This window comes from Ictalurus furcatus, chromosome 5 (genome assembly GCF_023375685.1).
Source record: "Ictalurus furcatus strain D&B chromosome 5, Billie_1.0, whole genome shotgun sequence".
Taxonomy (NCBI): Eukaryota; Metazoa; Chordata; class Actinopteri; order Siluriformes; family Ictaluridae; genus Ictalurus; species Ictalurus furcatus.
This window is the reverse complement of record NC_071259.1, coordinates 816,655-831,471: the sequence shown is the minus strand read 5'-3', so window position 1 is coordinate 831,471 and position 14,817 is coordinate 816,655. Positions and strand designations below refer to the sequence as shown.

Here is a 14,817-nt window from a genome sequence, read left to right as displayed (position 1 = left end):
TGTCTATTCTTCCCTTCTATTAAACAGACGCAAATCCTTTCGGACACAGCATCTTTTTTATTGAATGAGGCATATAAAATATTTCTATTATGGCACGTAAAAAAGTTTACATATACATTGTATGGTCAAAAGTATGTGGACACCTGACCATCACACCAATATGTGGTCCTTCCCTAAACTGCTGCCACAAACATGGAAGCAGACAGTTGTATAGAATGCGTTTGTGTGATTTCCTTTCCTCTTTCCTTTCTGTGGCCCAAAGCTGTTCCAGCACGATAATGCCCCTGTAAGGATGGAGTTGAAGAACTCGAGTGTCCTGCACAGAGCCCTGACCTCAACCGCACTGAACACCTTTGAGGTAAACTGGAATACTGACTTCAGCACCTGGTGATGTTCAACAATCAAATATGCTGTTGGTCAACCCTGAGACACCGGAACTTTAATGACGAAAAAAATAAATGACAAATAAAACAAGAACAAACAGAAACGAAACAAACACAACCAAACGAAAACACTAAAGTAAATAAGATGAAGAAGGAGAAGTAAAAAATTCACTTGCAAAAATCAACTATATAACTACAGAAATCATGCAAGAGTTATGCGCGCTGGGTGGAGATTGAGGAAAACAGGTGTGTCTGAGTTAGACGTTAATCTGAGTTAAACTCAAGAGCGTTTTCTTGCGTGATATCGGCTCGAGTTGGGAGCAGTATTATATCCAGAAGCACAGTCTGACAGTTTTATGTAACCACAATAGTTCACAGTAAAATATACATTGATCAGCCATAACATTAAAACCACTGGCAGGTGAAGTGAATAACAGTCAGTACGTTTACACGGATGACGATAATCCGATATCAACCCGATTAAGACGATACTCTGATTAAGAAACTAGCATGTAAACAGAGATCAGTGATGACCTTAATCAGACTAAAGTCATAATCAAAGTAAGCACAAATGGAATTAAGACGTGTGGAATATTCCTGTTTTAATCGCGTTATCGGTGTGTATTACAGACATGTACACACCTTAATCACACTATTAACATCGTCTTTACACACAGCACAAAATCAATGTGTTTTCCCGCCCTCTTTTGATTGACAGGATATAATCGGCCCTGATCATCGGATGTTTTTATCGGTAACGTGAAAAATCACCTTTATCGGCGGACACATGGGTGTTTCTCGAGTTAGTATCTACCAAAAGTGGTCCAAGGAAGGACCGGTGGACCGGCAACAAGGTCCTGGTCAACCACAGAGGCGTGAACTACAGAGACCCGGTATTCGGCTTTAACGTGTGTGTAACCCCACTCTGAATACGAGGAACTTTCCACACATAAACATTGATGTAACTTTCGAATTATTGATTTGTTTGTTTTGGGGTTTTTTATACACATTTTACACATTTATTACCATACTGGAGTGCAGATTTCAGAATCCCTAATCAGAAACTATGGAAGGCGTCTGGAATATCACGGAGAGACATGGAGCTGGACGAAATCTTGGTCACGCTCCTCAAGACTCCATCGTTATACACCACTCTCACGCTCCCAATCTTCAGAATCTTCGTCTCGATTCTCTCCGTCTTGCAGTAGCCCTGTGGTTTAAACCTAACAATGGAGCGCATTAGCGAATCGTCCAGCGTGATCCTCTGCATCTGCCCACTGGGCAGCTCCAGGGTTATTTTAGCTTTGCAAGTACACTGGATTTTATCGCACTTCCAGCTCATCTTGCACCCGGGACACTTGACGTTAAAGCATAAAGGTTTCCAGGAAGGAATTTTGAATCTGCAATCACTGCAGTGATACTCGGAGGTGACGCGAGCTCCAGTAATCTCACCCACGATGTCACGTGGTCCGCGGAAGGGGGTGGGAGATCGTCTGGCAGCAGAACGTCGACTTCTCCTGAACTTCTTGGATTTTTTAGGAGTCCTTAAAATACTAGGAAAGAAACAAACCAAGTCTCACCTTTTAAATACGACAGGTACATTATTATATAGTAGTACTAGTATTATTAGTAGTAGTATTAGTAGCCGGATGCTCTTTGTTTATACTTCACGTATACTCACGTTGTTGCGGAGGCGTCAACGTCAGAGGATCCATCCTGGGGGTTTTTTTGTGGCAAAAACAAAAAACAGAGTCTATAAATCACTCTGCAGAAATTCACTGACGTAATTCACTGACGCATATAATTGAGTATTTTCGTTTTTACCTGAGCCTGAGATTCTGGATTTCTCTCCCTGGTATCAGGTGACTTGTTATTTATCGCTGCAATTGCATAGTTGGAATATTATAAATGTTTATACAACGAGGGCTGGAAAAGTGACGTATTCACAATATTCTTTTTCTGTAAAGCGTCTATCATATAGTAAAAATCCAACAGGAATTAATGGGCTGAGGGTTAAGTTTTAAAGTAACGCTGATTTAAAGTCCCAGGAAAGTTGACGTGGTAATCTACAGATTCTAGGAGAATTTTCCAGGACATTATTGGAAGGAAAATCCATCATTCTTACCGTAAGTGCTGTTGATCGTTACTTGTCCTACGTTACTATGGGAAAACACTGGAAAAAAAACATGACTTCCATCCACAGCAGAAGTGTTCAGGCTCAGTGAGTTGGAAAATACATCTGTTAAAAAGATCAGAAACACATACGCACTGATTATAGGTTTTTTTTTAATGATAGAAATAATAAAGTTTTAGCATTAATATGAACACCTTCTGACCAAACATCGTACTATAAAGGGATGTACTCACTACGTATAATTTTTCAGGCAGTGCCATTTAATATTGCAAGAGGTTTGGTATGAGGTGTGAAAGAAATTCATCTGTGTGAAAACCTGAGATGATGATTATAACGAAGCCCAGGATCGAATCCATGCGAATAAACTCATGCACCTTCATGCAGTCTTCACAGCTACTGACAACATTCGGTCAAATATTTTATCTAATAAAACTGTATTACTCTCGACACTATGGTAAACTGATCACTTTCCCCACAGTGTTCTTTCCACCAGTGTTTCTATCAACAGATATGTTTATACTGTATATGTTTATATCACACATCAAGGGCGTTCATTCCAAACCAACAGGAGCCACACCTGATTAATCAGTTGATCTTGGATTTCAGAAGATTTATGTGTGGCTTCTGTTTGGTTAGACAGAAAACCTGCACCCACATCGGCTCTTTCCGGATCAGACTGGACATCCCTGGCGTGTGTGATCATAAATAAATAAGACGCAAGTCCCTTTAAAAAAAATGGTCCTTCTGAAAAGTCGAGGCAGATTTTATGGTCCAGAGAATCAGGCTTGCGTTTGGTTAAATTCGGCGAGTTTTTGGTGGAAAAAGAAAGTCAATGGGTTGATTTTGAGGGATCGTTTAAAAATAGTCCGTGACCACTAAGATCTTGTTTTAAAGGAAATAATCAGAATATACACAGAGGTCAAAAATTATGCCATGCTGAGCTCCGTCTTCCAACGTCCTAGGTAAGTCAAATGCAGTATAAATCTAATCAATTTCCACAAATATAAACTACGGCAAAGTGTAAGTGCAGACAGTGTCTATGATGAATAGAAACGTTTCTATTGTAAGGTATCCCAAAGATTGGGAGAGGGAAATTTCGGGATTACGGAGTGGATAATGGCTGCGACGTCCATCCATTCATCCTCCGTACCGTTTATCCTACATGGCCCAGGAAACTCGGGGCACAAGGCCACCCTCTTCCAAGCGGAGAGTGTTTATGAAGTTAGTGTGTGAAAGATGATTTTTATATAATTTTATTGGATTTTCCCTCCATTATCTGCTCAATTTGGTTTTGGACAAGTCCCAGCCTTGTCACATGGCCGGGGAGGGTGGAGCAAGCACGTGCTTCCTCAAGACACGTGAAGCCTGCCAACCTCGACCTCTTGAACTGCTGCTCATGCAGCGACACAGTAGTGTCACTGTGTGTGTGTGTGTGAGAGAGAGAGAGAGAGAGAGAGAGAGAGAGCGAGTGAGTAGGCCCCTCCCACACAGACATCATGACTAATTTTATTCTCTTGGCTCCCAGAAGCAAGCAACAAATCACTTACACTCCAGGTTTGCTTCCTGTGGGCGGAGTCTGTCCTGATAAGACTTTTCGGAGGTCATGATTATGGACATGTGTGTTCAAGTGTGTTCAAGTGGTTTTGTTAAAAAATTTAAAGGGCACTGTGAGAAACCTTTGTTTTATTATCTATCATTGTTTAAGTTATAGACACGCCCCCAACTCAGAAAGTCAGGGCTTGCAGAAAATTACGAGTTCCCAGGTTGCACGCTGGTGTGGAATTGAAGTCCACTCAGGTCGTAATTACGATTTTTCTGACAGGAATTGAAGGCAGAGGATGTAAATATGAGCGATACGGGGTGACGGCAGTGCTGCGTTTTCTTACCGGATTCATTTTCATTGTGTCTCGGCTCAGAGAAGCTGTGCTCAGAAATCTCACGCTCCTGTTTCACGTTATCGGAGATGACTGGAAAAACAGAAAATGTAGTAAATCGTCTCAAGTATTCGTGTCAGACGTGTGTGTGTGTGTGATTTACTGTAGATATATACAGTATGTGGTTGTTAAATACGTCATCTGTGACATACAGTACAGTATGGATCACACATTTTCCACGTCATGCCTGGGTTTTTTGTTTTCACGAGTCATTTTCCATATTTTTTTTTATATAATATTTATTCTTACGTGTTGATTTTGCCACATCACGCACACGTTACTATTTGAGTTTCCACAATTCGTTTATTTTCATGTGATTGTTTACGATTAGTTTATTTTCACGTGTTAGCTTCTCACAAGTGAGGCACGTGCTTTACTTATGCACAATTTTTTTTTACAGGAAAAGTTATTTTTCACACGTCATCACGTATCGTTCACATGATGTCTGATACGTTGACGTGATGTGCAGTTACAGGCCGTAACATCGAATTGCATCTTCACACCTTGTTATTCACATGAAATATCAGGCACTGTGTGTGTGTGAGTGTGTGTGTATATATACAAAATTAATATAATAATTAATGGTGAAGAGTTTAATGATAATTAATGTAGTTTAGATTTTCTCAAAAACAGTAAAGCAGTCTTTTTTCTTTTTTTATGCTGCCACCTTGTGGTTAAATTCTGTCAGGAAATATTGTCACGGCAATTAAAATATTAAACGAGGATTATAAAATAAAGAAATGCAAATTTTTCAGCTCTATTATTTAGATTTTACAGCTTTTAAGTATTTAAAACAGTAGTAAAGCTATCTTTGTTGTTGTTGGTGGTGGTGGTGGTGGTGTTGTGCTGCCACCTTGTGGTTAAATTTTCAAATTGTGCCATGAATTTTGCACCTGTTTAATAATAATAATAAAATTAATAATAATAATAATAATAATAATAATAATGAATATATATGTTGGGTATGTTGAATATATATATTTTTGGATGTAATAAAACAGGTATTGAGGAAATCTCACCTCCTTGCTGGTCATTTTCTCTCTGTATGGAGTTTGATCGTCTCCTTTTTGATCGTCGTCTATAAGAAATCTTTCCCATGTCAGTCAGAATGAAAACTCTTATCAAATGAATGCACCCAGGATGCTGTGACCATCTAATAATAAAAGAAGAAAATTAAGATTACTTCAGTGGTACATCACTGCATTTAATAATTCCGAAGATTGTTTGTAAGATTGTATTATTATGCAGTAAAGAAGAAAAAAAAACAAGTTTAAAAGAAAAGTTTGGCCACAAATGAAAGGTAGAGGTTTCACTTTTACCTCAAATGTTGTCCATCATCACATCACGACATGTCCGGTGTCCACAGCTTGTTTCCTTAATTTAGCTAATGTAGCTATAAAGTAAAATTAATACATATATTATATACCAATATACTATATTACCTTCTGAATCACTTATACATGAAATCCAGATTATTATTTTTTTCTGCACGATTAATAAACTATAAAACAAGTCAACTTCAAAAAACTACATTCAGAGTAAAAGTGGAAGTTAAGTACAGTTTAAAAGAACAGCAACATCAAAGGAACATAAACGATTTATTGGTATGGCAGCTCTGCTACCATTGGTGTGTGAGTGAGACACAGTGTAAAGCGCTTTGGATAAAAGCGCTATATAAGTGCAGGCCATTTAGTAGTAGTAATAGTAGAAGCAGCAGTATTAGTAATAGTAATAGCAGTATTAGTAATAGTAGAAACAGCAGTATTAGTAATAGTAATAGCAGTATTAGTAATAGTAGTAGTAGTAATAGAAAAGTAAAGCAAAGCTGTCTCTTTTTAAAGTATACAGAAAATATAAATATATTCTCAGTTAAATATATGATTGACAGAATTAAGTAAAAATCATTTCTATTTTTATATGAAAGAAAATCATGTTGTAGCCTCCGACTGTTTTTGTATTTGTTTGTTTGAAGTCATTATTTAACAGCGTCGTTTCACTTCCTGTTTCAGCTTCTTCCTGTTTAAGTTCTTACGAAATTTCTTTACAGAGTTTTTTGTTTAAGAACATGCACACTTACATTTTTTTATCATTCCTAGTGTAAGATATATATATATATATACGCAGAAGCATCTATAAAAAAATAATTTTATAGCAGATATGATTGAAATAAAAGAAAAAGAATCCTGACCGCTAAACGCTTTCTCCGTCTGCCAGATTCAAATTTTGAAAAAGAGCGGGAACTATACGTCACCGCGCGCCGCTACCGGAAGTGATAGTTTTATTTTTTATTTCAGTCATATTAATATAATGTAAATATTTTCTGCCCGTTGTACACAAAACATTGTACACAAAACGTGGGTTTCATAATGGTTTTTATGTATTTTTTAAAATATTTTATGAAATATTTTATTAACCGTTATACCGCCAAATTGTGATAAGTCAGTCACGTCAACAGAGCCGCCATCTTGGATAGGTTAAGATCAAGTTAGGCTCTTCGACTTGAATAGAATTTAGAGCGGCATCGAAAATGGTATTTAAGTTACACTGATACACTGCACATGACTTGGCTGTAGGAATCATTGATTGTTGAAAAGAATAAAACAATTAATTGGTGTTTTTACATCATTCTTATATTACTGATTCCTAATACGTGGGTTAACACATGTACAATAATTAAAAGCAGCCACAGCATCAACACAAAACATCACATCACCATGTGTAGTCATTTCAAATTCGTTATCTTCCATTTTTAAAAACAGGTAGCTTAGGCTTGTGTTTATCGTATGGCAGCAGTGTGGTGCATAAAATCATGTAGACACTGGCCAAGAGTTTCAGTTCACACCAAATAGTCTATCAGAATGGGGGAAAGTGTGATCTTAACACTGATTACAGCATGGTGGTTAGTGCCAGGCATCATTTCGGTTCAACCATCATATGAACATCAAACATTAAATCAGCTAGACTTAATGATTATACTACTACTGTATCTGTACTATTACATGTTCTGTATATGTAATACTACTACTACTAATACTAATACTAATAATACTAATACTAATACCAATACTACTAATACTAGTACTCTTACTACTACTCATATTACTAATACTACTAGGCCTGCTACTACTACTACTACTACTAATAATAATAATAATAATAATAATAATAATAATAATAATAATAATACTAACAATAATAATAATAATACTAACAATGATAATAATAATAATAATAATAATAATAATAATAATAATAATCAGAACCTCATAACTGGATGAATCTTTCTCACACTCTTCAACAGAACTTGGTTTCTTCTTTGGACCTTCTTGTTAGAAATTTGTTCTAAAAAAGGATTGTAGATACGGCATTGAATTGTGTAAATATAACACTCGCACAAATGTATTTTACCCACATTTATTTTTGTTGTTTGTATGAATTGGAGTGTATGAATTTAACGTCTTGTTTGAACATTTAAACCCGCAACAGGATGATTTTTTTATTATATAAAACATTAAATTCTCCTGTATGATGCAATGTTCAGAGCACTGTGGGTAAACCCACAGTGGGTAAACCTTCTCTGTGAAATCTGAAAGAATGGAACTTCCTAAAATAAACTGGACGCTGGGGGTTCTCTTTGTTTGGCATTGGCCCCACCTATCTGAAATTACATGTTCTCTTCCCATTGGCTGAAGGCAGGAGGTTCAGCTCACCTGGAGTGGAGGATAGATGAGAGATAAGAGGTGAGAGGAGACGGCTCGAGGGAGGAACGTGACTGGTTTTTTGGCCCTCAGGGGAAGATTGGGATGCTTTGTGTTGATCCGACAGTGAAGATAGTTAGATAGAGTGTATTTGTATAGGTAGATAAGTGTGAGGGTATTTAGGAGCGCTGGTTATATGTTCCAGGAGCGTTTGAAAAGGACCGTGTGCACAAAGAGGACTCATCACCAGAAACACAATGAAGCTAAGTGCGTGTTTTTTCTGGAGTACTGATCTACCTTTCCAGAGACCCAGGGGCGGGGTCTTGTTTCCTGGAAGCGGGGAAGTGTTTTATATTTTAACTTTCGTGTGTGTGTGTGTGTGTGTGAGAGAGAGAGAGAGAGAGAGAGAGAGAGAGTAAGCGAGTAGTGAGACGTCAGGATTTCTATTATGTCGTGTAATAACCACCAGAGGGCAGTGCGGTGCAGAGTTAGCGTGTTATTTGTGTGTCGACGTTTGGCCTAGTGGGGGCGTACAGAGTAAATGTTTGTTGAACTTTCTTGAATGTTTTAATGGCTATGTTTTTCTAAATAAAATTGTAAAACAAAAAAATACATAATATAGAGAGAGGTTTATTACAGTGGCATAATACTTCACATTTTCCTATGAACCAATACTGCTCAGAACATTGTTTAGACATTTACATTAACATTTTTTCACTTAGCAGACGCTTTTATTCAAAGTGACTTACAAATGAGAAAGATACAAGCATTTTTTTTTATGAGTTAGTTAAGTGTTCACGGAAGAGGTGGGTCTTCAGCTGTTTTTTGAAGATGGTGAGAGATTCTGTGGTCCGGATTGAGGTTGGAAGTTCAATCCACCACTGAGGAACAGTTAGTGTGAAGGTTCTGGAAAGGGACCTTGCGCCATGCTGAGTGGGAGCTACTAAACGTCGGTCGCTAATCGATCGCAGATTGCGTGAGGGAACGTAAGCCTTCAGGAGAGAGTTGAGGTAGGAGGGTGTTGTTCCAGACAGGGGAGAAATGATTTTTTTTTTAAAAAAATATTGTGGATGTTTTAGTTTCAAGTCTATTATGTCCAAGTGAAGCTATCCAGTGATCACGGAGCATATCCCAGGAACACTGTGTGAGGTCCAGTCCACCACTGTTTCTATGGCACTGTCAGATGAAGTGTCCTGAAACAAACGGATAGATATTAGTGAGTGAATTTAGTATGAAAGTCTGTCACCAATTCTTTCTAAATCTCACCATCTTACCTTGAGCCTGAAGTTCAGGTTCAGTTGTTCACTGATGCTCATGAAGTTCTTTCTCACTGTAATTGAAGAGATGGAACATTATAGGCTACACATTATACATGTTTAGCTGGAACAATGGCAGTTTTTAGACATCACAGTATCTGTTTAAATCATCCCAGTAGACCGTATACAACAATGACCGACAGTAGTGTGCCTACAGACATACTATAGATGTTCTGTTGGGGAGCGAACATGTACAACTAAGTGTCTTAATATCCTGTCCATGGAAATCGCAAACACAGGTGAAGACAGGTTGTGACCAATCACACAGTAACTGCAGCTCGTTCCCCACCAATTTCCTAAAGCTAGTGTCCATTGCACAGCTAATCCATCTGAGACTGTTCATCACATGACTGCCACCCAACAGGCTGGCTTACATGGGTGGCCCTGTTACCAGACATTTGCCTACACACACCACCCTCTGGCCTGGCTCCAGGAGCTAATTTTAGCATTTTTGGTATCCCTACTAACCTGAAATAGTTGATAGTCAGTGTTCCTGTGCAGTTGTGAAAAACTGGAGAACAAACAGTGCTTCCATCAAAAGCAGAAATGTTTATTCTCAGACCGGAGGGGGGATAAGATGACAACCTCCTCAATGGTACGATCACCTGGAAAACACACACACAAATCAGGGAAGATGAGCTTTTTATAGCAAGAGTGCATTTTAACCAGCAGCATGCTTCATTGCTGATTTCAACATGCTCATATTCACCTCATTCAACTAGTGCTAGAACTATAGAAAGAAAGATTTCCATCCGTTCACCTTCACTCAAGTTAAAATCAGTATCAGTATCAGTCCAGTTTTATTCACAATATAAATGAAGTAATCACATTCATCGCCGCTGACACTGTATTAAAGTCTGTTCTACATTCCTTATAAATCTTACCTGAGCGTGAGGTTCAGTTTTTGCGTCACCGACGTTCGTGAATTTCGTTATCACTGTAAATGAAAGGATGGAGCAATTTACACATTATTCACCAATTTACACATTATTCACATTAATTATTACACATAAGGTCATTGAATAGAATGAATATATATATATATATATATATATATATATATATATATATATATATATATATATATATATATATATATATATGTTGAAGCCTTTTTTCATGTCTTATCTCCCACCCCACTATTAACCCTCATTCTTACCGAAATAGTTGATTATCAGTGTTCCTGTGCTGTTGTAGGTCACTGGAGCGAAAACATGGCTTCCATCAGCTGAAATATGAATCCTCCGATCAGACGGACAAATACATAATAAACACTTCTTCGATGGAGCAATCATCTGAAAAAGAGAGAACAGCACAAATCATGGAGTTTATTTATTCACTAATTCACCAGGAGACAGAATCCTACCATTTACTGCACTGATCTGTTACTATATTCAGCTCAGTATCAGTTTTACTCAGAATATAAACGAAGTAATCACGTTCATTAGCACTGACACTGTATTAAAGTCAGTTCTACAGTGCGTGGGAATCTTACCTGAGCCTGAGCTTCATATGTTTCCTCCCCGACGTTCAGGATTTTCTTTATCACTGTAAATGAAGAGATGGAGTTGCTCATTTACTAAACATTAAATATGAGTTCATTTTAATTTTCATTTTAGGTCTTTCCAGTGCAATAAGCAATATAGTTCTTTACACTTTCTGTGATGCAGCCATAGGCCTATTATTATTATTATTATTATTATTATTATTATTATTATTATAACATCTGCACATTTTCGTTAATGCAGTGATCAGATATATGTTTTAACACTTTTTTCTTAAAATTAAACACATTTGACCTGTTTTCAAATTTCGTATTTTTAACTGAAATCGAAAGAACGAAAAACAACTTATTTTAGGTTTTTTTTCGTTTGGGATTTGTAAATAAACAATAAATTAACACGCCCTTTTTTTTTTCTTTTTTTTTACATTTTCCGAAACTTGCTACACGGATTCCCGCCAAAATATCTCCCGTATTATAACACTATAATAGTAGTTAAAATATAATAATAATAATAATAATAATAATAATAATAATAATAACAACAACAACAACAACAACAACAACAACAATAATAATAATATCTTATTAATAACATTCATACTAAATTCATAATATATAAATAAATAAGTTATTTAAACTTCAACAATTAATAAAAATGCTTAATAAATAATACTAGGTTATTGAAATATTTTATAATTGTTTTGGGTTTTTTTTTTATCTGGATTGTTAAATTGGTAAAATTCGATATTCAATTTACCAACATTGTTACTGTTTGTAATAAACCATTAAACTAGTCACTGAATGCAAATAATATTTAAACAAGATCTTTCATATGATACTGACCGATTCAGAGATTCTGAATTGTAATTCCTTTCCAATTCTACAGTAAAGTGAACGTATTGATCTTAATTACGTATTGATCTTAATTAAAAGGCGTGGAGGTAGAGATGGGCAGGTTACATGTGCAGAATAACAGATCCCAAACCCCGACTTACCCTTATTCTTGCCGACGTAGTTAATAGTCACACTTCCTCTGATACTGTCGAACACTGGGGCACACACACGACTTCTTTCAACGGCTGAAATGATGATTTTCAGACCCAGTCCAGACGCGTATTCAGAAATGCAGCCCCAAAACGGAAAGGAGCCGCCAGCATTCTTGTACCGCCGAACACACTGCATCCTGTTAGAGCAAATATCACATTGTGATTCTTCAGTCCAGAGCTCCTGCTGCCATGGTTCTGCAGGTGGGTGTACCAGGGTTCCACTGGTTTCCGGTGGTGTATTTTTTAAGCTCACAGTGGGGGTTCACGCCCTTCATCCATGGGCACTCACTATGTCATTATAAGTAGAGCAGAAATTTGTCTCACTTGTGACAAATTTTTTGTCCTTATAACTAAGTAAACTGTGGAATTTCTATTCCACCCCTATTAAAACTCTGGTATGTACCCGAACAGCATTCTTTCACCTAGCAGGTCCGTTTTGTTTGGCCTGAGGGAACTATGTGCAGACGGTTGCGACGTGGACAGTGTAGGAAATTACAGCCTACCTCTCAGCAGATTCCACCCCGAACTGGTTAGGATACGTTTGTGCCACAATAAGATCGAATGATCAAAGCGACCCTTTATCTGAGTCTCATAAATATGTGTTTAATACTATCTAAAGTGGCATCCATACAGATAGCATGGGAGCGGCAGTGGGACATCAAGAACCATCCCTGAACAAAGGGCTATGTGACCGTTATTAGCATTCAGAAAGACTCGATAATCCAATCACCTCACCTCTCGGGGTCACACCTGTAACAACATCTGTACTGTGAGAACGGAAAGTGACCGCATCAAAGGCTATCCGTAATTTACATGTAGAATGAAACATTTACATGACATCCAGAAACCCTGGTTTGTAACTGTATAAATGTGTGTTGAGATCATTCGGGGTTCACTTTGAAATTTCACGATAGATGTATAGCCTGCTACTGTTTTCTCCACAGTCATCTTATTACTTTATTCGGTCTATATGGTTATCTTTAACTAAGGCGATCAGAATGATCTCTACAGTGTATTTTTAATGTGAAATAGGCTACACTTTTCTTTTTTTTGTGTATGGCAAGTTCTCATTTAAAATGTTCCTGAGACTACCTTTTCACTAAAGAGAAGTACCATGTTAAAGTTTTGGCCACCTGCTCAGAAGTAACGAATGGAATGTTACGTTGTTTATATTTATTGTGTTTAAACGAGAACGCGTCCCTGGACGATTGCATTACTGTACTGTGTTGCTCTTAACTTCATTCAGAGGCCGGTCACCGTCCACCTTCATGTCCTTTTCTGATCCCCGCAAACGGAGTATGTGTGAACCGCGCGTTCGAGCCGACAATTCCCGCACTGCGCGGTGCATAATAGCGCCGAACAAATTCCCAGTCTGGCCAAGCTTATTTACAAAGCACCGCTATCATCGCCGTAGCCTGTTTGTTATTGCTACCCGGTGTCGTTATCAAGACTCCATGGCAGCTCTGCTACCATTGGTGTGTGTGTGTGAATGGGTGAATGAGACACACTGTAAAGCACTTTGGATAAAAGCGCTATATATGTGCGCCATTTACCAATTAATCTGGTCAAATGGATTCAGTGTTCAACTTTTTGAGTTAGCCTACACGCAGAAAATAAATAGTCACAATAATAAAAATGAAAACGCGGGAAAGTCTGACCGGGGAACCGCACATCATGAAGATTAATGTAGCCTAAGATGCCGACAGTAGCGCATTACAGATTTACAGCCAAGAGACTTCTGAATTTCAGACCGCAAACGGTTCAGAACCGAACGTTCTACTTAAGGTTCAGAACCATAAATACTTCATTAACTGAAACAGAGTATACAAACGACCGTTAGATCCTTACCTCTGTCCTGTGCGGAGAGAACGGAGCGCTCGTGCGCACACTCCATCCAGCAGAAGCGCCTATTGTTTTATCACGACACTGACGGTGTAGGGTGTGTCAAGCTTCCAGAATCTTCACACTAACTGTTCCTCATTGGTGGATTCAATTTCCAGGTGAATCTCTCACCATCTTCAAAAAACAGCTAAAGACCCACCACTTCCGTGAACACCTAACTAACTCATTAAAATAAATAAATAAATAAATAAATAAATAAATAAATAAATAAATAAATTGCACTTACGCCTCTACTCTGCGCACTTTGCTTCTTCTGGAATTCAATTAACGGATCGTGTACAGTTGCACTACCTGTATTGTTCTCCGCTTGACATGTCGCTTTGCTTGTATTTCCTCATTTGGAAGTCGTACAGCCAATACAGCCAAGCGCGTAACCATGGTAACCATGGTAACCACCCCCCCACCCCTAAATAAAGTTCGCATATTTACAAGATATATCACCGAACTTGCGTTGAGTATAGGCGCAACCAAGTGTTCAATTGGAGGGAACTGTTTCTGAACTGTCCACTGGTTCTAGTTTTGAACCAAATTACACTGTTCACCGAAATTTTAAAAAAGTATTTACACTAGTTGACAACTTTTCACCTAATGAATAAGGGACATTCACACGAACTGGTGTGTGAATGGCGCAAGGACAGCTGCTTCAACGACAGTGAAATACATATTAATACGGCCCTTCAGCCATTATATACGTTGGACGTGCCAAGTTAATCCTTCTTTATAAATTTTAGCACTGGCTAGACGCCGCTTGAAGTGTACTCACTTGATGGAGGCCTAGTTTACATTTACATAACATTTACATTCATGTAGCAGACTTTTTTTTTCAATATCTTTAATTAGTTGTTCATTAGTCAAGCTTTTTAATATATTGGTACATTGTGCTTTGGATGATGCTAATTC

The 14,817-nt window shown here is 37.8% G+C and overlaps 1 protein-coding gene across 3 annotated transcripts; it reads right to left on the bottom strand.

Moving 5' to 3' along the window:
- Positions 1 to 742: 742 nt before the first annotated feature.
- LOC128608353 (uncharacterized) lies at positions 743 to 6,742 on the bottom strand. 3 transcript variants are annotated; one of them, XM_053626036.1, is made up of 8 exons: positions 6,640 to 6,742; positions 5,771 to 5,844; positions 5,471 to 5,604; positions 4,404 to 4,484; positions 2,509 to 2,622; positions 2,208 to 2,263; positions 2,065 to 2,099; positions 743 to 1,936 (listed from the first exon to the last, which is right to left on the bottom strand). In XM_053626036.1, the coding sequence occupies exons 3-8, from the start codon at positions 5,547 to 5,549 to the stop codon at positions 1,441 to 1,443; spliced, it is 861 nt and encodes a 286-aa protein (XP_053482011.1). In that variant the 5' UTR covers positions 5,550 to 5,604; positions 5,771 to 5,844; positions 6,640 to 6,742; the 3' UTR covers positions 743 to 1,440. The 3 variants fall into 3 exon arrangements, with proteins under 3 accessions (XP_053482011.1, XP_053482012.1, XP_053482013.1); XM_053626037.1 differs by having other exon boundaries at positions 6,529 to 6,654; XM_053626038.1 differs by lacking the exon at positions 4,404 to 4,484.
- Between the last annotated feature and the right edge of the window lie 8,075 nt (positions 6,743 to 14,817).

Coding starts and splice junctions, on each gene's coding strand:
- LOC128608353 (XM_053626036.1), bottom strand. CDS start 5,549: ATGGGAAAGATTTCTTATAGACGACGATCAAAAAGGAGACGATCAAAC. Junction 2,623..4,403: donor ACACAATGAAAATGAATCCG/GTAAGAAAACGC, acceptor TCTTTTTAACAG/ATGTATTTTCCAACTCACTG. Junction 2,264..2,508: donor AACGATCAACAGCACTTACG/GTAAGAATGATG, acceptor ATGCAATTGCAG/CGATAAATAACAAGTCACCT.